Raw genomic sequence first — 22,813 nt, forward strand, 5'->3', positions numbered from 1 at the left:
TGGGGTTACAAAAAGATAACTTCTATAATTACACCGTAAAACCCTAATCAATCGGTTACGTAAAAGATGCATGCAAGCATCTATAAATACACAAACCCTAGAAAATAAGATACGGATGGATAGGCCCATACCGCACAAAGAATGGACTAGGAAGCGAGCCCAAGACGCAACACCAATAACCCAAATATATATATATATATATATATATATATATATATATATATATATATATAGACACACACACACATACACACACACACACACACACATATATATATATATATATATATATATATATATATATATATATATATATATATATATATATATATATATATATATATATATATATATATATATAGGGTTAGGTTCATGTGAGACGGCCTAATTTTGTAAGACCGTGAAACGCATTTTTTTTTTTATATTTTTTGTTTTTTTTTAATTTTGTTTAGTTATTTCAAATTGCAAAAATAATATTTAATTTTTTTTTTTTGGATTTTTCCATTTATTTTGCATTTTAAAATTATTTTTAGATTTGGTCTCACGATCTCACAAAGTTAGAATGGTCTCAAATGAACCTAAACATATATATATATATATATATATATATATATATATATATATATATATATATATATATATATATATATATATATATATATATAGAGAGAGAGAGAGAGAGAGAGAGAGAGAGAGAGCTTGGTTCAAATGTTTCTAGCAACTATTGTGTGCATGAATGCACCAATAGGAATTTAGAAATAATTAAATAAATAAAAATTATTATAAGGGTAATTAGATAACTTTAGCATAACAATTAAAATAAAATCCCTTAATTCATGGAAATTACCATAAAAATCTCTTTGACCAATTATTTAACCCTAGCCTCTCATATGATACATATTCTATTTCTGCCTTCTCCCAATTTCTTTTCTTATTGACAAATGAAGAAGAAGCCGTGGATCAGAAACTGCAAATCTGTTTCCCCATTCCGTTGACAAGATGAAGATGTTATTCTCGACGACTCCATCTCCAATTGAAGCTAGCTTCTATCTCCAATAGTTGGTCAAAGAGATTTCTACAATTTAATTTACGAGACTTGCAATTCCATTCCATAGAAAACAATTTTTTTCTTCATTCTTCCAACTAGCCAATTTCTACAATTTCAACTTTTAGTTTTAGATTTTTATAATGATGTTGAAATATATTGTTTTTCATATGAATTTGATGTTGATGGTTCTGAATTGGATTTTTTTTTCATTCATGATTCATAGAAAATGTGGTGATTTAGGGAGCGTTCTTAAAGTGTTTGATGAAATGCCAAAGAGAAATATGACAATCTCAGATTATATTCATGGTTAGCGATGGAATGTTTATTGTTGTATATCTCATCTCCTAAGGTAAACAAAATAAAAACAATGAATTATGTTATTTTATCATACTTTAAATTTAGAATTACTCTCATTTTCTTTCAATATTGAAAGAGAGGGAATCATTTTTCGATTATGAAATAAAGTGCTGGAAATCACATAAGAATATTTCTGTAGAATAATTATTGGGTGTTTATTTTTATCTTCAAATTTTTCATTATGTAAGAATAATTATTTCATTTTTTAAGAATATTATGTGGAGAGTATTATCATCTTGGAAATCACATATGAATGATTCTACCAGAATTGTATTTCCGGTATAATCACATAAGAATGATTCTGCAAGGGTTGTATTGCAATTGGCTGATGTTTTAACATGATTTTTGTTTCTTATGTTTTTCAGATGTTTGAAGTTTTGCCAAGGGATCACTTACCATCCTCGAGTTTATCTCTTTTTGCAGCTCCTATAAAATCATTCTCATGCAACATAATTCTGACAGAATGCAAATCTCATAAAATATCAATCTCATAGAATGCTAGATATTTTGAAGTAGCTTAAAGGTCAAACATACACAAGACATCTAGGAACGAAACAAGAAAGTGAATGATGATTCTTTCAAGAATGCCGATATTTTTTTTTGCGAGAGATTTCAAGAATGAATATAATTTATGTTCATAGTTGTATTCTTTAAGAATGAATGTAATTATTTATTCTAAATTATTAAACTTCGTCTTATATAACATTTGTATTCATTAAAAATTATTGATCTTGATAATACGTGTTTATAATATTATGTTCATAGTTGTATACCATTCTGATAGAATTATAGAATATCATTCTAACAAAATGACATTCTGATAGAATAAAACCGTTTATGCTTACAAATTGCATTTGAAATTTAATTAATTTGAAAAAAAAATCAGATTTTTTAAATCAAAATCATTTATTAACCCATAAATCTCGATTTTTCCTTTTTTAAATTTATCTTAATTGACTAAAATGCCCTTATGCTGAAATTTGTGTGATTAAAATGCCCTCAGATCATGACCTTTGATTCTATTTCATCCGGTGGTACAGATCTGTGCATTCTGGCACACAATAGTTAGTAAACACAAAATAACCTAGCTATATATATATATATATATATATATATATATATATATATATATATATATATATATATATATATAGGGTAAAGTGAATATACCTAACAACCTTATATAAGCTTAGGTACCTAACTCCATAATACTATATTGGTTTGTATCATATTTACATTGTAATGACCTAAGGTTCTTAAACTTGAACCCCATAACTTTATTACTTCCAAAATCTTTGGACTTTCACCAATATCTTTCTTTTACATCACGTCTTTCTATTGAATACCGCCTGATGGGATTCATATCCAACCACTACAAATGAAATGATGTAGGAGAAATATAATGGTGAATTTCCAATTTTTTTTTGAAGTAAATCAAGTTTAGGGATGAAGTTTAAGAACCTTGGATGATTGCAATGGAAATTTAATGCAAAATGATGTAGTTTAATGAGGTTAAGTACCTAAGCTTATATAAGGTTGTTAGGTATATTCACTTTACCCATATATATATATATATATATATATATATATATATATATATATATATATATATATATATATCTTTACTAACTTATAAAAGAAATCCTACTATTTCTTTAAATAGATCCAGTAAAATAATATTATTTTTTAAGACGTTCAACTCTCTAAGTATAAAGTACAACTAATAATGAATAAAATAATATTAAATTTTAATCTGATTACCTTTGAAATCTTATCTCTTACAAAAATTTGATCCGATCTCTTATCCAATTAAAATAAAACAAATAATCCATTATATAGGCCATTTTATTTGTAATTTTTTTAAGCTTTATTTATTGTTTATGCCCTCTAATCGAAATTGACCAATCAGTTGTAAAATCAAATACTTTGTTTAATATTAAGAAAAAAATATCTATGTATGATTTATGACTAATAGAAAATTAATATTCGATTTGTTATTCATGTTCCATGAAATATGGTTGTATTAATTTTATTATTTTTCGGTTTAAAACTTTAGATATTATATATCCGTTTAGACTTATCTGTATCAAGCAAACCGGGTTGTTAAGGTTAACTTTGATTCTCCCTTTTATTAACTTTATCAATACTAATAAAGGTATAAGCAAGTCACTTCGTATGGATGTGTCCTGATTTCTAAAATGAAGAACTATAAACGTACACTACACACCAAAATATTTAGTTTCTTTTGTATTGCGAGAGTTACATTTATTTGTTGCCGTAAAACCGATCAATAACAATATGCATATGTTTTGTGTTACGTGAAATCTAACATGTTTCCGTATAGAACTTATTGGCGAATGAGAAACTATTTTTCGCCGCTGCTTTGCGCGGGTCTACAGCTAGTATATATATATATATATATATATATATATATATATATATATATATATATATATATATATATATATATATATATATATATATATATATATATATATATATATATATATATATATATATATAAAACAGTCGCCTCATTTCATGTAAATAAATCGCATACAGATCTTAGACTCATATTGTAAGTGAAAAGACTAAATTTTATCTACCCCTTTACGAATTAAACGTCACATTATGTACATATGGTTTGATTTAAAGTTATGGTTTAAAGTTACCCGATTCCATGATATGGTCTCATTTTAAATCATCATGGCATATATATATATATATATATATATATATATATATATATATATATATATATATATATATATATATATATATATATATATATATATATATATATATACATGGGTAAAGTGAATATACCTAACAACCTTATATAAACTTATGTACCTAACCTCATCAAACTACATTATTTAGCATTAAATTTTTATTGCAATCATCCAAGGTTCTTAAACTTCATCCCTAAACTTGATTTACTTCAAAATTTTTTGGAAATTCATCATTATATTTCTCCTATATCCTTTCATTTGTAGCGCTAGGATATGAAGCACATAAGGTGGTATTCGATAGAAAGACGTGATGTAAACGAAAGATATTGGTGAAAGTCGAAAGATTTTGGAAGTAATCACGTTATGGATTTGAAATTTAAGAACTATAGGCAATTACATTGTAAATATGATACAAACCCATGTAGTATTATGAAGTTAGGCAATTACATTGTAAATATGATACAAACCATTGTAAATATGATTTTACCCTATATATATATATATATATATATATATATATATATATATATATATATATATATATATATATATATATATATATATATATATATATATATATATATATAAAAGAGGATTGTTAAATATACCTAAAAAAACCTAAGCTTTGTTACCTTTTATTCTAAAATTAGGGGTCTACCAACCGAATCTTTCAAAGAAATCCGTTGGTTTTTAAATACCAAGTAAAATGTCAACCACAAGGAATTTCAATGACAATGTAAGTCAAACATTTTTTTAATAACGAAGCCAAACAATTTCTAAACATAGACAATAATCTCGTTTTCTAGCAGCCAAATCAAACATTCTGTCTATATATTTGCACCCAATTTAAGATCATCTAAAATGGTCCAAATATATTATTTCCATTGAAGTAGACGAGAATCTTTTCGATGATACGAATGAAGAATGTATCTCCTGTTTTAAAACTAGATTCTGATATTTACCTTTAGATGTCATAATGGACGATTTCCAAGACATTATACTATTAATCAATTATGTATCTTTTGCAATGCCAAATACCTTAATTTGCTTACAAGAATCTGAAGATATTTTTCGTTGCATTCATTAATGTGTATTCTTCTGATTATGGCACCAGAAGAATCGTATCATGTTTTCGTTCATTTTCTTGATTCAAAGTCCACTTTTGATTTCGAAAACATCCCCTTTCAAATTCCAAAATCACATTCATGCTTGTAGTCTCTCCTCTGCATATGAAAATTATTCCGTATATGTTAATGCATCTGTCGATACGTTCTCCAAACCCAAAAGAATTCTTCGTCAATTTAGAGCTCAAAACCAATTCAATTGACTTCAAAAGTCTGAGATGAACCGAATAAAAAATAACGGCCACTAGAAAGAACATCTCAGGAGGAGGAATCCTTTTGCTGAATAACCATGCTCCTTTTATTCTATAAGGTAATACATTAAATCATTGAACACTTTTCTTCTTAAGGTTGATTTTGAGGATGTTTGTTTCTAACCTTTAGCATGTTTTATGTTGTCTCAATTATCAGGATCAGTTATTTCATATATCTCCAAGCTCTTAAGAGGTGTCTTCCTTGTACTCAGACGAATTTGGTATTTCATTTCTCTTAAAAATATGTTTTCCTCATTTAAACTTGTGAAGTCATAGGTTAATTGACAAGAGAAGTAAAATTCTGGAAGCATGTTTTACAATGCATTATTAATTTCTATAGGAGTATCAACTCACACGATTGATAGTATTCACATCCCTTATGCGGAAAAACCCACCTCGAACAAAAATGGAGCCCACGGCTCCAAAAGTTCAAAGTCGATATCTCAACGGTCCATCAGTTTCTTGCCATGATCACTGCAAAGGTGCCACTAAAGAACCAACCGAAACAAAGCCCATAAATTTGTTTCCCAGAAGAATTCCAAGAGCCTCTCTGGATAGAACAAAGCTGGAAGCATCGAATTCCGTAAACAGGATTAAGAAATCACCTTCGATTGTTCCCAAGATCACATCACGCAATGTCAAGAACAATATTGTTGTTAAGGATGCAAATGTAAAGAAAGATGGCTTAACATTATCAACCAAGAAAGGCGATGCCATTGAACCAAAGAGTCGAGATATGAAGCCAAAGTCTGAGAATTCGCAAGCCAAGAAATACATTCCTCCACAGTCAAAAACATCTAGAAGAAGACATAGTGACATCTTTCTACCGAATGATGATATGCCGCTCTCATCTTCAAGAGTTCCTAAAAGACGACTCAGTGAATTCGGTATACAACCTAAGAAAGATGTTGTATCAGGTTCTAATACGTCTTTGGTTCGAGGTTCAAGATTCAGCAAGAACGAACAAAGAAAAGATTCAAAAGTCTCGGTGAATAAGAAACCTAATTCTACAAACCCTACAGTTTCCAGCCCAAAAAGAGGTGCGAGGGTGCCGTTGTTGAGAAGCTATAAAAGTCTCCCTCAATCGGAGCTTAAAAGTCCAAGAAAGTCAAAGCCTAGGAAACCTACTGAAGAAGTTGTTCCAGAAAAGACATTGCATGTCGTGGAGCCCAACAACGATGTTGAAATTACTGAAACCCTAGTGGATGTCGTCGTGCCCAACGATGTTGTTGAAATTAATAAAACCGAATGTACTACTACACCTTCAGATTCTTCTCCAAGCTCCGAGGAGAAAGTCATGACACATGATCATAACGTGATGCAAGTCATAGAGCCCAACAACGACGTTGAAACTGCTGAAAGCCTGTTGCATGTCGTTGAGCCCAACGATGCTGTTGAAACTAATAAAACCGAAAGTACTACTACGCATGATTCTTCTCCAAGTTTCGAGGAGAATGTCGTGACACATGATAATAACGGGATAGAAGAATGTTCAGCACTGAAGGAAGATGATTTTACAGCAGTGGATGATCAACATAATGAAAGCATAGTGGATACAGAAGTCAATGATGCAAAAGAGGCCATACGGGTTGGAAAGTTGGTGGTGGAAACTACAGATTGTTCTCTTGAAGGCCTAGAATTCATAAGAGGAAGGGTGCTAACTAGTCCTTTATCCGAGGGTAGCAGTCCAAGAAATCTGCAGTTCAGGCAAGGAAACGAGTTGGATGATAACGAAACTGAGAAGGTTGAGAAGATAATTTTGAGGAGAATGTCAACTGATGGCGTGATACATATACCTGAAAGTCATTCAGTTAGTGTTGATCTTAAACACCAAGAAATAGAAGAAAAGGAAAGTCCTACATTGTCCAACAAAGTTATTGAAGAGACTGCTAACAAACTTATTCAGACAAGGCAGAGCAAAGTCAGAGCTCTAGTGGGTGCTTTTGAAAAAGTCGTTTCCGGTAGCAACCAGACACCTTAGGTTAGCAGAAGTACTAAACTGTTATGGTAACGTATTATGCTTCTTTTCCTATGAAACAAAATATTTTTATCATATTGATCGTGTCTTTCAATTCACCCATGGGGTTCAGGTATATTTGGAACTTTGATCGAATGAAACCACTTGTGAGAACACATCAAGCAGGACTTGAATGAGCTCTCTTTGTCAATAGCAACATAGCCAAATTCTGAAAATTGATATTGCCAAGATTACATTATTAGTACAATGTTAGGAAGCTCCTATTGTCCCATCCAGCCTGACATCTCCTTTTTCATAACTTGCTTAGAAGCATGACAATATGGCAGAATCTTATATGCCAAACTTTACAGATCTTATTATGAAATGATCTCTTAAAAAGAAATTGATTGACAATGGAGGTGGACGCCAAACAATTCAAGAATACCTAGAAGACACGAAACAAGTTGTTGAAAATCTTGTACTAGTCAGGGACCCCATAGATGATGAAGATGAAGTTGTATTTGTGCTTCATAACATAGTAGATGAATTCAAATATATGGTAGCTTCTATTCAAGGCAATATATTACCCACTCTAATTTTCTCACATAGAATTAGAAACAGAAAAGGTTGTTCGATCGGATTCTAAGAATTCCAATCCAATGACAATTTACAATCCTCAAAAACTTTTATAGCTTTTTTGACATGCAAGACATTTTACATGACAATATTAACATCTATCTTTATTTATCTTGTACAACCATGTCACTCTTGAAGCACATTTCACCAACACCCTACCAAAATGATACACATCATGGCTCTTTGATACACGGACATCTCATTATGTTACTCTACAAACAACTCACCTATTGTGCTTCTATGATCTTGTCGGTCCTAAAGTGACATGGTTGGGTAATGGTTTGTAAAATCTCAAAAATAAATTCGAAAAATTTTGTTTTTAATTATTAATAAAATCATAGTTATCAAATCAATACATAAAAGTCATAAGTTATTGTTTCTCAAAACATCATAAACATTTGTCAAACATATCAGAGTAAAAACATCCCAAGCTAAAACATGGTGTGAGCACTGCAGTCATCCCGAACTCTTCTCTTTGCTACCGGAAGTATCAGAAATCAAAACTGAAAACTGTATGCACGAAGCTTAGTGAGTCACCCCAAACTACCACCTACCATACATAATCATATAATCACATAATAACATAACATGGGCCTTACCCGCAACATCGGGCCGCACCCAGCATTCGGCAAAGGTCGGTATACATATAAGCATATCAACAAATACATAAATAATCACATACCATAAACATATAAACATTTCTTGGGCCACGGTCGGCATCGGACCGAAATCCGAAAACATACAAACATTCCTAGGGCTTTCACCGGCATCAGACCGAAGTCCGGAAACATATAAAACAATCACATGCGAGAATCACGAAGACATCAAGCATACAAACATTAATCGGGCTTTCCACGGCATTAGACGGAAGTCCCATAACATATAAACCTACATTGGGCACTGCCCGATATCAGACCTTTGTCCGGAATATACTAACATACATAAACGGGCTGGTATTGGTGCCTTCGACTCGTTCCTACAGGAGGAAACTCACCTCACTTTCGGATGATAGCTGAAACGTGTCTGCCTAGAATCAGCTCTACTCACTCCCTGAACCAAAACAACTCCTTAGATACCATTCCATACTCATAACCCTTAAGGTCAACTCTGGTCAAGTCAAATCCAAAGTCAAGTCAAAGTTAACGCTCTGAGTTGACTCAACTCGTCGAGTTTACCGATTAACTCGTCGAGTTCTATTGAATCATAGAATCGTGAATCGTGATCTAACTTGTCGAGTATTCCTCCAACTTGCCAAGTTCCTCCATCTCAACACAAACGAGACTTCCTAGTACAACTCGTCGAGTTATCTTATGGACTCACCGAGTTCCATGAACAGAATCGGGAATGTTCGACCAAACTCGTCGAGTTCCTCAATGAACTTGTCGAGTCCTTGCATTTCTAGTCTATTCAGCCCTTTTCTCAGATCCAAGGTTCTAGAATATAGATCCATATTGTTTCCATAACCTATTTATGTAAAGTTGACCACTTGATGGCTTTGTATACCTCAGATGGACCCAAACTCGAGACATAGCAACCTACTTCCATGAACATGGTCTTCTCTTGGACAAGAATGGGTTTAAGACCATTGTTATGATTCTAAAGACCAAATATCACTGGAAATGGGAATCCTTAGCATAGGATCTATTAAGGGTATCATGTTTCCCACAATGGGGTCAAAAAGACCCATAAAGCAAAAGTAAAAGAGATCCAAGCTATGAATCACCAAGTTAAGGAATTTTTACCTTAAAAAGATGCCAAAGATAGACGAGATCCCAGATCTAATGCTTCTTCTCAAGCTTGATGGCTTCTAGTTCTTCCAACTCCTTTACCAAGCACAAAAACACACACAAATCCACTCAAAACTTTTAGTTTCTCACCAAAGAGCTCACAATACGATTAAGGGTTTCAGGGAGGCTGATGAGAGGTTGAGGGAAAGGATTAAGTCCTTTCAATAGGGTGAAAAACCCTAGAAATTACGGTTTCTTCCAAGCCGATCTACTCGTCGAGTTGAGGCCTCTTAACTCATCGAGTACGTCAATTAAATCACGCAGTTCTGACAATCTCTACTTGACAAGTTTGGGGCTTCTAACTTGTCGAGTTGTACTGTAAAAATGAATAATTTATAAATTAAATGCTTACCAAGAATCGGGCGTTACAATTCTCCCCCACTTGTCTTAGACTTCGTCCTCGAATTCTGCTGTCTCAAATAACTCTGGATAGTGCTATCTCATCTCCTCCTCGGGCTCCCAAAGTCCACTATGGCCCCTTACGGTGCATCCACTGCACCTTTACCAAATGCACAACCTTGTTCCTCAAGGTTTTCATCTTGTGATCCAGAATCGCCACTGGTCTCACATTGTAGTTTAGGCTGTCATCAACCTGAATATCCTCTAGAGGCACAACTATGGAATCATCCACCAAAAACTTCTGCAACTGGGAGACATGAAAAGTGTTATGGATCTGGCTAAGCTCTGCTGGAAGATCTAAACGATTGGCTAAACGGCCTACCTGATCTGAAACTCTATAAATGTTGATATACTTGGGGCCCAGCTTGCCCGCTTCCTGAATCGGATGATACATTTCTAAGGTGACACCTTCAAGAGGACCATATCCCCTACTTGAAACTCTAGGTCTAAACGACACTTGTCAGCATAACTTTTCCGCCGACTCTGAGCAGTCTGGGGCCTGCTCTAGACCTGCTGGATCTTCTCTATGGTCTTGAGTACCACCTTAGTACTCTCCATGACTCTCTAACCAACCTCGCCCCAACATATTGGGGTTCTGTATTTCCTCCCTTAGAGCATCTCAAAGGGAGGTCGATCTATGATGTCGTGATAACTATTGTTATACGAAAATTCTGCTAACAGAAGATATGTATCCCAACTACAGCCAAAATCCAATACACATGTGCGTACCATGTCCTCGAGAGTCTGGATTGTCCTCTCACTCTGGCAACCAGTCTGAGGTGAAAAGTTATCCTAAAATAAAGAAGAGTACCCATCTCATCATGAAATCGCTTGCAAAACCTGGAAGTGAAACGAATATCTCGATCTGACACCACTGAAACCGATACTCCATGATGTGCCACCACCTCGTAAGCATAGATCTTGACTACCTTCTCAGCTAATATACTCTCCTAGATCGGGATGAAATGAGTGCTATTGGTCAACCAGCCTATGATGATCCAAATCGAATCTACTCCACGTGCCATCTTGGGAAGCTTGGTGATGAAATCCTTAGTGATATCTTTGTTGGAATAGTGTCTAAGGCTATAACTATATTCGGTGGTGCATGGTCCTTTTGGGTTGCCTTCACCATAGCAACTTGAAGGATGATTTATTAAGAGAGAGAGTAAATATTATAAGGAATAATATTTAGCTATTTGATTAATATAAGTCATAAATTAATTGGTATTAATTTGGTGACTTAAAGAGATTAATTAAATAAGAGGGTATAAACTGTCAATTGTTTGATAGTTAGACTTTAGACTATAAATCCATTAGGATGGACCTTGGACGGATTCTAAGAGCTTTAGGATAGCTCAAAATCGTCCATAGGGATATCTATGGAATGGATTTGGATAGCCTTAAGAGAAGATTATCCAATTAGGGTTTAGGGTGAAACCCTTAAGGAGTCTAAAGGTATAAATAGGCCCTTGGGATGTGGAATTCGTGTACAACCTTTCAGAACCTAAAGCAAGGAACCTCTGGTCGAATTCTATCCCCTCTCCTCTCTCCTAAATCATCTTGCTTGCTATTGGTGTTTGTAAGCCACTAGAGGAGTGACAATTGTGACTCTAGAAGCTCCAAGACAACAAGATCAACAAGGGATTCAAAGGTATGATTCTAGATCTGTTTTAATGTTGTTGTTTAACCTAATTAGCTATTAGAAGTCTTGGATTCAAAGCATGTTTATTAGAAAGTCTAGATCCAAGCAATAGGGTTTTGCATGCGCACATAGGAAAGTTCTTATGGCTAAAACCCAACAGTGGTATCAGAGCCTAGATTGGTTTTCTACAAATTGTTGCTTGAATAACTGAAACAAACCTGCAAAATTCGATTTTTTTGGGTTTTGAGTCACTGACTCGTCGAGTTCCAAGGTGGACTCGTCGAGTAAGCCTGACTTGTCGAGTCCCCTTGTGCACTCGGCGAGTCCAAGCGTCAGGAATGGCCAGATTCGGGATTTTTTCATAATTATCTTATGGAAACTTACCTTAATCATATTAGATCAATGTAAATCCGATTTTTTGATAAATATGACTGTTATCTTGATCTAATTAAAGATATTTATCATCTAATAAAATATTTAATTTCCTTATATGATAATAATTAATTATTTTTGGTAATTATCTTCAAAGAAATCAAGATAAATCAAATAAAGATAATTAGAATATTAAATTGTTAATTGGAATTATTTGTTATTTGCTCCTCCATGTTTTTTAAATGTTTAAAACCTACCCTATAGTTTTGAAATTTATATTTGTGATTACAAGCTTTAATTTAGACAACTTAAATTTCAAACCCTAGATTTTGAAAAGTTTAAAATGCAACCCTATACTTATATGATATTATTAGAATAATATATATATGTATAACTAAATGCTAGTCTTACCGCTAGTAGGCCTCATTCACGAAGCCGATCTATAAGGTGGGTATAAGGTTGCGGCCTATAAAATGGCGCTTAATGGGTGTACACTCACACCCACCGCTTGCTTGATTGGTGGAGGGTCGTTAGCCGAACGGGTAGGATAGGGCAACCTCATCCTCTCATTAAAAGTATAATAAGAAATACGAAGTAACTAAACTTTCCTTTTAAAAATTTCCCAATCTTAGTTACTTTAGGAAAAGTGAATTGATGCAATCCCATGAAATTACACTTTGCACCTTGCTAAGATGTTAGTGGAGCGTGTGTGGTTTACCGGCACACTAATTGGTTCTAAGCGAAGGTGGCAAAGGGTGATTCATTGTTTATCATAGTTCGATGGAGCGTGTGTGGTTTACCGGCACATCGAATAGGTGATCGTAACAATGAAGGCACCATGTAAATTTTCATGGTAATTCACACCCGCTTTGTGATCCTCGGCATCCCAGTCACAAACAAGAGGGGCATATCGAGATTTAAACATGCCATTGAATAGTTCAATGAATCTCATCCGAACCTAGGAATTCTCAAAAACACTTAGGACTAAAAGTTTAAGTTTTGGGATGGAGAATTAGTGAATCGTCATTCACTTACCTTCAATTTATTTGCATGTTGGATTACGGCATCCCTTTTCTAGTATGTAAATGTTATTGTTGGATCCTAGCCCTAATTTTTCTTATTGGGTGATAATTAGGGATTCTTGTTCTAATCTATCTTTGTCCTTTCTATAGATGTCAAACGCAAACAACGCTGCTGCTAGTTCTTTCACGTTGATGAGCCTTTGCCAAAAGGTCACCTTCGATGGAACGAACTTTGGCGAATGGATAAGATACATTCGCACCATTGCTCGCTATGAGGATAAAGAGTATGTCCTCGACAAGAAGCTCGAGAAAATCAACCCCGAAGTTGCTACTCCCGCCGAAATCACCGCCTTTGAAACCCATGAGCGAGATGCGACGAAAGTACATTGCATCATGATCGTCACCATGAACTCCGAGTTCCAAAAGTCCTACGAGGACATGTATCCATACGAGATGCATCAAGACTTGTTGGAGAGGTACCACCAAAACGCGAGACAAGAGCGTTACGAGATTTTCACTAACATGATTTCCGCTAAGATGGGTCATGGAGAATCTCTTACCGTGCACTTGCAAAAGATGCAAAGGTATGTCGACCGCCTTCGCAAGTTAAATGTTGACTTCGGCGAAGACTTGGCGATCGACATGGTGCTTCACTCTTTGCCTCTGATGTATAATCAATTTAGGATGACCTACCACATGAACAAGGAGGAGGTCACTCTAAGTAAACTCCAAGGTCTCTTGAGGGTTGCTGAGAGCAATTTCAAGGACAAGTCTGTTGCACCAACTCCCAATCCGTCTGCTGCTCCTGTCTTGGCTATTGGTCAAGGGAAGGGAAAGAAGAGGAAAGCTTCTTCAAATAACTATCGAAAGGTGAAAGCCCGAGATGGTTCCTCTTCTAGTGGGACCAAAGTTGATCCCTCTAAGCCCTGCTCTAACCTGAAGGAGGCAGAGTGCCACCACTGCCACAAGATAGGACATTGGAAGAAAAGCTGCCCGGATTACCTGCAAGCCATCAAGGAAGGAAAGATCAAGCCATCTTTCGCAGGTATATATGCAATAAAATCTAACGATTCTAATCATGCTATTTCTTGGGTTCTTGACACCGGTTGTGGTTATCACATTTGTTCTAATGTGCAGGGACTAAGAAGAAGTAGGGATGTGGAGCAAGGAAGGATCAATCTAATCATGGGGAACAGAAGATCGTCGCTTGTGACCAAGATTGGAGTGTATTCTTTAGTGCTTAAGAATAGTTTAGTTTTGGATTTAAACAATTGTTGCTATTCGCCAGAAATGGCTAGAAACATCATTTCATTTCATGGTTTATATAGACAAGGTTTTAGATTTTCTTTTAATAATGAGAATGGTTCTATTTTGGCTTATCTAAATGGTGTCTTTTACTTTGAAGCTATACCATGTAATGGAATATATGAAACTGTTATGATTGTTGATAACTTAGGAAATGATGTTTTGAATATTGATTCTTCCACTAGTATGGATAAAGCATCCTTGTGGCATTGTCGTCTTGGACATGTCAACAAGAAACGCATAGCCCAACTCCAAAAGGATGGAGTGTTGGAGTCATTCGACCTTAGGGAAGATGACACATGCGAGTCTTGTTTACTTGGAAAGATGACTAAGTCACCCTTCACGAGTACTTGTGAAAGGGGTGAGGGACTATTAGACCTAATACATACCGATGTATGTGGACCTTTTAGATCAACCACGAAGGATGGGAACCGCTTCTATGTGACTTTTACCGACGATTATAGTAGATATGGGTATATCTATTTAATCAAGCAAAAGTCAGAAACCTTTGAAAAGTTCAAGGAGTTCAAGAATGAAGTGGAGAATCAATTGGGCAGGAAAATCAAGATGCTTCGATCCGATCGAGGAGGAGAGTACCTAAGTCTTGAATTCCACGATTATCTCAAGGAGTGTGGAATAGTTTCGCAATTGACGCCTCCTAGGACACCGCAATTGAATGGTGTGGCAGAAAGGCGTAATCGAACCTTATTGGATATGGTTCGCTCTATGATGAGTCGTGCTTCACTACCTATCTTCTTTTGGGGGTATGCCTTAGAGACTGCCGCCCATATCCTTAACCGAGTCCCTACTAAGAAGGTTGCCAAAACACCTCACGAGATGTGGACGGGGAAAGCTCCCTCGTTGGCACATATCAAGGTTTGGGGTTGCGAGGCTTTCGTAAGACGAGATACTCACGACAAGCTTGAACCTTGAAGTGAGCGATGTATTTTCATCGGCTACCCGCAAACTTCCTTTGGATATCTCTTCTATAGACCGAAAGATAATGTTATCTTTGTTGCGAGGAGAGGAGTTTTCCGAGAGCGAGAACTCATAAGCCAAGGAGACAGTGGGAGGCAAATCAAACTTGAAGAAATTCAAGAATCGATAGATGAAGGAACCTCTACCGCTGGCGTTCAACCCGAGGAGGAAACTCCGGTTGAACCGATTGACGAATCCTTACCTCTTAGACGTTCCGATAGAGTTAGAGTTCAACCCCAGTTTTATGGTTTTCATATTACTACCGAAGGGGACACGTATATTAGTGATGGTACACTAGTAAATCTTGATGAACCTAATAGCTATAAGGAAGCCATGGCAGGCCCGGAGTCTGCGAAATGGAAAGAGGCGATGGATAGCGAGATCCAATCCATGTACGATAACCAAGTTTGGAATTTGGTTGATTACATGCCCGAACGTAAGACCGTAGGGTGCAAGTGGATCTTCAAGAAGAAGACCGACGTGGATGGGAACGTACACACATACAAAGCGCGATTGGTTGCGAAGGGCTTTACTCAAACTCCCGGAGTTGACTATGATGAGACCTTCTCACCAGTTGCGAAGATTAAATCTATTAGAGTGATGCTAGCAATTGCCGCATTTCATGATTATGAGATTTGGCAAATGGATGTCAAGACCGCTTTCCTTAACGGAAAGTTGGCTGAGGATGTTTACATGGCTCAGCCAGAGGGGTTTGTGGATCCGAAGCATCCGAATAGAGTGTGTAAGCTTGAGAAGTCCATTTATGGACTTAAGCAAGCGTCTCGCAGATGGAATCTTTGCTTCGATGAGAAAGTCAAAGAGTTTGGATTTGTACGAAGCGAAGACGAATCTTGTGTATATGTCAAAGCCAGTGGGAGTGTAGTAAGCTTCCTCGTTCTATATGTCGATGACATATTACTCATAGGAAACGACATCCCGACTCTGCAGGAGGTTAAGTCCTGGCTCGGGAAGTGCTTCGCTATGAAGGACCTCGGAGAGGCTTCTTACATTTTGGGAATAAGGATAGTAAGAGAAAGAAGTAAGAGACTAATTGGACTTAGTCAGAATACTTACTTGGAGAAGGTACTAAAACGTTTTAGTATGGAAAACTCATAGAAGGGAGAACTATCGATACAAGGAAATGCCAAGTTGAGTAAGACTCAAAGTCCGAGTACCGAAGCCGAGATAGCAGAAATGAGCCGAGTACCATACGCTTCCGCAGTTGGCTCAATCATGTACGCTATGACTTGTACTCGCCCTGATGTAGCCTTTGCTTTGAGCATGGTTAGCAGATATCAAGGGAACCCTGGCAAAGCACATTGGATTGCGGTGAAGAACATCCTTAAGTACCTTCGGAGGACGAAATAATGGTTCTTAGTCCTTGGAGGGAGTGATGACTTGAAGGTGCGAGGGTATAGTGACGCCAGCTTTCAGACCGACAGGGACAACTACCGTTCGCAGTCGGGCTGGGTCTTTACCCTAAATGGAGGAGAAGTGACATGGAAAAGTTCCAAGCAGGAAGCCGTAGCTGATTCAACGTGCGAATCAGAGTACATCGCAGCGAGCGAAGCATCGAAGGAGGCAATATGGCTAAAGAACTTCATTGGTGATCTTGGAGTTGTACCGGCCATAAAGGAGCCCATGGAGATTTTCTGTGATAACGAAGGTGCGGTTGCCTTGACCAAGGAACCGAGGGATCATGGTAGATCTCGACATATCGACAGAAAATATCACTTCATTAGACATCGTGTAGAAGAAGGACAACTCATAGTGAAGAGGATATCATCAGAAGATAACCCAGCAGATCCGCTTACGAAGGGACTGAGTAGGGTTAAGCACTTGCAGCATGCTAGGAGTATTGGGCTGAAGGATGATATTAGCATAGATTAGATAGTTTTAGAAACGTATAATAGATAAATGTAATTGACATTTGATGATTAAATAAAGAAGTTTTATTTATAAGTAAAGTTACTATCATATGTTAGTTGTTTAACTATTGTTTCACTTTGCATGTTTTGACTTCCAGAATAATTGAGTTTATTAGGAATAATCGAATTATTCAAATGGTCCACAATCGTTCATATGTTGGGAGTAGATATGAATGAAGATTGTCATGAATTGGTGTGTAGAATGTCTAAATGGTGTTAGACATAGCAAGGGTTGCTGCAACGTTCATGAGTGCTTATGAACTGATTTTGAGCATTGGAATAAACCCGCGCTTGCTGGAATCACCTTATGGAATACGATATAAAAGGTGATCGCGAGACGATAATATCATATGGTCTTAAAACCTAGATATATGGTTTATTATTTGTTAATTGATTGTGCATTGATAATGCGAAAACGCATCAGTAACTTGATGTTATAAAACGCATTGTTGTGTATAGTTGGTTAATGAATAAGTAAATGCATATAAGTCGAAGTTTATCTGTAAATTTTATCCTAAGAGGGTAGAAGAGATATCTTGGCCACTCGATGATTTGATTTGACTTATGTGCCGGGCCCGGTCAGAACTGAATTGATGTGTTCGATTAAGTTCTATGTCAAATAAATCGAAGATCGAGAAATCTAAATGCTAGACTAACCATTCCATAGGATTGTCAGCATGATATCTAACAGAGGACTGTACGATCCCTTATCTAAAGGACAAGATTGATTAGATCAGAGTTGACAGCGTCTTTGAGAGCTACGATTGCAAACCGTATTATACTTGTATAGTTACTAGACTTATCCAAGTGGGAGACTGTTGGAATAGTGTCTAAGGCTATAACTATATTCGGTGGTGCATGGTCCTTTTGGGTTGCCTTCACCATAGCAACTTGAAGGATGATTTATTAAGAGAGAGAGTAAATATTATAAGGAATAATATTTAGCTATTTGATTAATATAAGTCATAAATTAATTGGTATTAATTTGGTGACTTAAAGAGATTAATTAAATAAGAGGGTATAAACTGTCAATTGTTTGATAGTTAGACTTTAGACTATAAATCCATTAGGATGGACCTTGGACGGATTCTAAGAGCTTTAGGATAGCTCAAAATCGTCCATAGGGATATCTATGGAATGGATTTGGATAGCCTTAAGAGAAGATTATCCAATTAGGGTTTAGGGTGAAACCCTTAAGGAGTCTAAAGGTATAAATAGGCCCTTGGGATGTGGAATTCGTGTACAACCTTTCAGAACCTAAAGCAAGGAACCTCTGGTCGAATTCCATCCCCTCTCCTCTCTCCTAAATCATCTTGCTTGCTATTGGTGTTTGTAAGCCACTAGAGGAGTGACAATTGTGACTCTAGAAGCTCCAAGACAACAAGATCAACAAGGGATTCAAAGGTATGATTCTAGATCTGTTTTAATGTTGTTGTTTAACTTAATTAGCTATTAGAAGTCTTGGATTCAAAAGCATGTTTATTAGAAAGCCTAGATCCAAGAAATAGGGTTTTGCATGCGCACATAGGAAAGTTCTTATGGCTAAAACCCAACAATCTTCCCATTCCACACGAGAATATCCAACGACTGCATTTTGCAGTGAGGTAGTTGGTGCTCAACCTTGACTTTCCTAGACGTTAATCACCGCTCCACATATCATGGTATGTCCCGCTTCATGCAGGGCCACCAATAGTCAGGGCAAAGATCCCGATACATCTCCGTCGCCTCGAGATGGATGGAGAATCTAGACTTTTGGGCCTCCTCCATCAGAACTTGGTGTACCCCACCCCATTAAAGATCCCAGACCCTCCAATGTAGGGTCAACAACCACCGGCTATCATAATCGAATAAGGCCAACTAGCCTGTGATCCGCTCACACTTTCGACGCTCCTCTTTCATACCCTCGACCTTCGCGTCCCGGATCTGCTCCATCAACGAAATAACCCTTCCATTCTTAGAGATATGTATTATATTAGAGCCGCCACTGCCTTGCGGCTAAGAGCATCGGCCACCACATTGGCCTTGCCCGGGTGATAAAGGATCTGACAGTTATAATCCTTCACCACATCTAACCACAGATGCTGCCTCATGTTCATATTCGGATGATCCATCAGGTCTCTCAAGCTCTTGTGGTATGTGTAAATGGTACAACGAACCCCATAGCGGTTGTGTCGTCAAATCTTAAGGGCGAAAACTACAGCTGCCAGCTCCAAATCGTGCGTCGAGTAGTTCGCCTTGTGAGGCTTCAACTGCCTTGAAGCGTATGCTATCACGTGACCCTGTTGCATCAGCACTGCACCCATACCCATGATCGAAGTGTCACAATAAACCACAAAAATCATCGATGCCCTCCGGTAATTTCTGAATCGATGCTTCACATAATCGCTGTCGGAGAGTCTTAAAAGTTGCCTACTACTTAGGCCCTCACCGGAATGTCACTGACTTCTTGGTCAATCAGGTTAGAGGAACAACGATCTTGGAAAAATCCTGGATGAATCTAAGATAGTAACCCACTAGACCAAGAAAACTCTAAATCTCATATGGAGTACTCGAATCTTCCCACTGCATCACGGCCTCTATCTTGGCCGGATCGACCAGAATACCCTTCTAGTTGACAAGGTGCTCCAGAAACTGCACCTCGCGCAACCAGAACTAACACTTGGAGAACTTTGTGAAAAGTTTCTCCCTCCTTAGTGTCTCCATCACCTCTCTCAGGTACTCCTCATGCTGCTCTTGAGTCTTTGACTAAACCAAGATATCATCTATGAAGACTATCACAGACTGGTTCAGCATCGGTCTACACACGCGATTCATGAGGTCCATGAACGCGGCAGGAACATTGGTCAGCCCAAACGACATCACCAAAAAATCATAATGATGATAGCGATTCTGAAAGACTGTCTTCTCCACAACGTCGTCCTTGAATCGCATCTGCTGATAACCCGGTCGTAGGTCAATCTTGGAGAACCAAGATGCACCCTGAAGTTGGTCAAATAAATCATCAATCCTCGGGAGGGATAACGGTTCTTCACCGTTACCTTATTCAGTTCCCGGTAGTCTATACACATCTGATGTGACCCGTCCTTCCTCACAAACAGGATCGAGGTTTCCCATGGTGAACTGCTCGGCCTGATAAATCCCTTGTCTAATAGTTGTTGCAGCTGTGTAGACAACTTGCAACTCCTACATCTCGGGAGGTACCAACCGATAAGGTGCCTTGGTTATCAGAGTCACACCCGAGACTAGGTCAATCCTAAACTCTACTACCTCTCCTGAGGTATCCTAGGAAAATCCTCTAAGAACACGTCCGGGTACTCCCGTACAATTGGTACATCATGCATTGTCACCTTACCCTTATCTCGGGTATCCATAACATAGGCGACATAACCTGTGCATCCCTGTTGAAGGTAGCGCCTAGCTTTCACTGCTGAAACCGAATTCGGTCCATTCCGCGGCCTCTCGCCCTGAATCACTAAACCTCCCCTACATGGGGTCCGAACCCGCACAAGCTGCTGCTCACAGTCAATCGTTGCACCATTGGGGCTCAACCAGTCCATACCCACTATAACCTTATTCCCTCGCAGGGGAATAGGAACTAGATCCACAGAGAACTGGTCATCGAAATAATTGTAGTGTACATCCCCGATGAACCATCGCAACTCGTACCGTTATATCATCTGCGATCTCTACATCAAGATGACAGTCTAGCTCTCCCAGAGCTCTAACAAATCGCTTTGTAGGCGTGAGTGATACAAAAAATCGGGTAGCCCCCGAATCAAACAATATGATAACAGATATACCGTTCACTAAGAACGATCCTTTAACAAAACACATAAGCATAAGCAACAAATCAATATAAATACGGAGATAAAGAGAAGATACATACCCGTTACAACATTGGGAGCTGCATGTGCCTCCTTTGCAATCAACTGAAAGGCCCTGCTCTTCACCACAAGCTCCTCTTTCCGACCATGTTGACCATTTGTAATCCTCAATGTAGCAGAAGTGGGTGTCTCCACTAGTCCAGCTGCTACTAAACTCGGGCACTGGGACTACTTGTGTCCCCTCTGATTGCACTGGAAGCAAATTAGATCTGATATTGTGATGCTGGTGGTGGTAGTTGTACATTCCCTACTAACATAGCCAGTTCGGCCACACTTAAAGCAGCACGAACTAACCGCCTTTCACGTTCCCACATGTAACTTTCTACACTTTCCATAATGGCTGCAACCATATTGGCTCTTCCATCGGTGATCTGATACCTTGCAATTTTTTCCTGCACTACCTGACCGAACCCCCTGTGGTTTCCTCTTCTTCTCCATCTCCAAATCCAACTCTGTCTCTTAAGCCCTCGCAATCATATCTTCCAGTGTCTTCTAGCTGGATCGGCTCACAAACTGGCGGATATCACTCTGCAACATCTCATGGTATCAGACCTTTTTCATTTCCTCATCCGCCACCTGCTGTGGAACGAGAATATCCCTCTCCCTAAACAGCAGTGATCTCAGTCGTCTGTTGGAGATCCTGGAACTCCCTAGCAAGCTATTGCACCTCAATCATAGGTTCAAACTCAACCCTGAACCTGGACGAGAAGTACCTCTAGGTCAGCGCATCTAAAGTTGCATCATCTCTAATGGCATGTCCAACCTCCTCCCACCAGTCACGTGATCTGTCCTTCAAAAGACAGGAAACAAGTTGGACCTTGTCCCTCCTTGGGACATTAGCTCGTACATAAGGCGTTGGTGACCACAACCAACCACCTGCTGCTAGCAATGGGGTCTCGAGCCCCATGATAGTCTAGAGCTCCATAAGCTTAGAAATCCCTGAAAATCATCGTTCGCGCCCCCTAGCATGGCCACAATCTTGGTTCAGAATGCACCCAACCTGTCATAAAGTATCTCCAAAATGCCCTCCTTGACCGTGTCAAAGATCACAAGAGTCTAGTCTAAAATATCGTGCATGACCGAATATGGAATGAACTCTCTCATCTGCTCGTCAAGCTTCCTGGCTCTAGAGCCCGATCCTGATCCCTCACCAACGTCATAGCTTCCAACTGGCCTAGTGCATAGCATCACTATACTGAAAATGCACCATAACAAACATCAAAATACTCATCATAACTCGAGGGATCTCACATACTACATGTTGTGCATGACCTCAGATGAAACAAACTCTCTCATCTGCTCGTCGAGTTGCCTGGCTCTAGAGCCCGAGCTCGATCCCTCACCAGCGCCATAACTTCCAATTGGCCTAGTGTGTAGCATCACTATACTGA

The 22,813-nt window shown here is 37.7% G+C and overlaps 1 protein-coding gene across 2 annotated transcripts; it reads left to right on the forward strand.

Annotated features, from left to right (window-relative positions):
* The first annotated feature begins 5,009 nt into the window (after window positions 1-5,009).
* On the forward strand, window positions 5,010-8,040 carry LOC145038927 (uncharacterized). Of its 2 annotated transcripts, XM_078987133.1 has the most exons (4): window positions 5,010-5,571; window positions 5,670-5,733; window positions 5,853-7,493; window positions 7,603-8,040. In XM_078987133.1, the coding sequence occupies exon 3, from the start codon at window positions 5,892-5,894 to the stop codon at window positions 7,491-7,493; it is 1,602 nt and encodes a 533-aa protein (XP_078843259.1). In that variant the 5' UTR covers window positions 5,010-5,571; window positions 5,670-5,733; window positions 5,853-5,891; the 3' UTR covers window positions 7,603-8,040. The 2 variants fall into 2 exon arrangements, with proteins under 2 accessions (XP_078843259.1, XP_078843260.1); XM_078987134.1 differs by lacking the exon at window positions 7,603-8,040 and having other exon boundaries at window positions 5,853-7,590.
* Window positions 8,041-22,813: the final 14,773 nt, after the last annotated feature.

Source organism: Lactuca saligna, chromosome 4 (assembly GCF_052625555.1).
Source record: "Lactuca saligna cultivar CGN05327 chromosome 4, ASM5262555v1, whole genome shotgun sequence".
Classification (NCBI taxonomy): Eukaryota; Viridiplantae; Streptophyta; class Magnoliopsida; order Asterales; family Asteraceae; genus Lactuca; species Lactuca saligna.

What these genes read in the sequence shown, in the direction of transcription:
- LOC145038927 (XM_078987133.1), top strand. Translation starts at nt 5,892, where the DNA reads ATGCGGAAAAACCCACCTCGAACAAAAATGGAGCCCACGGCTCCAAAA.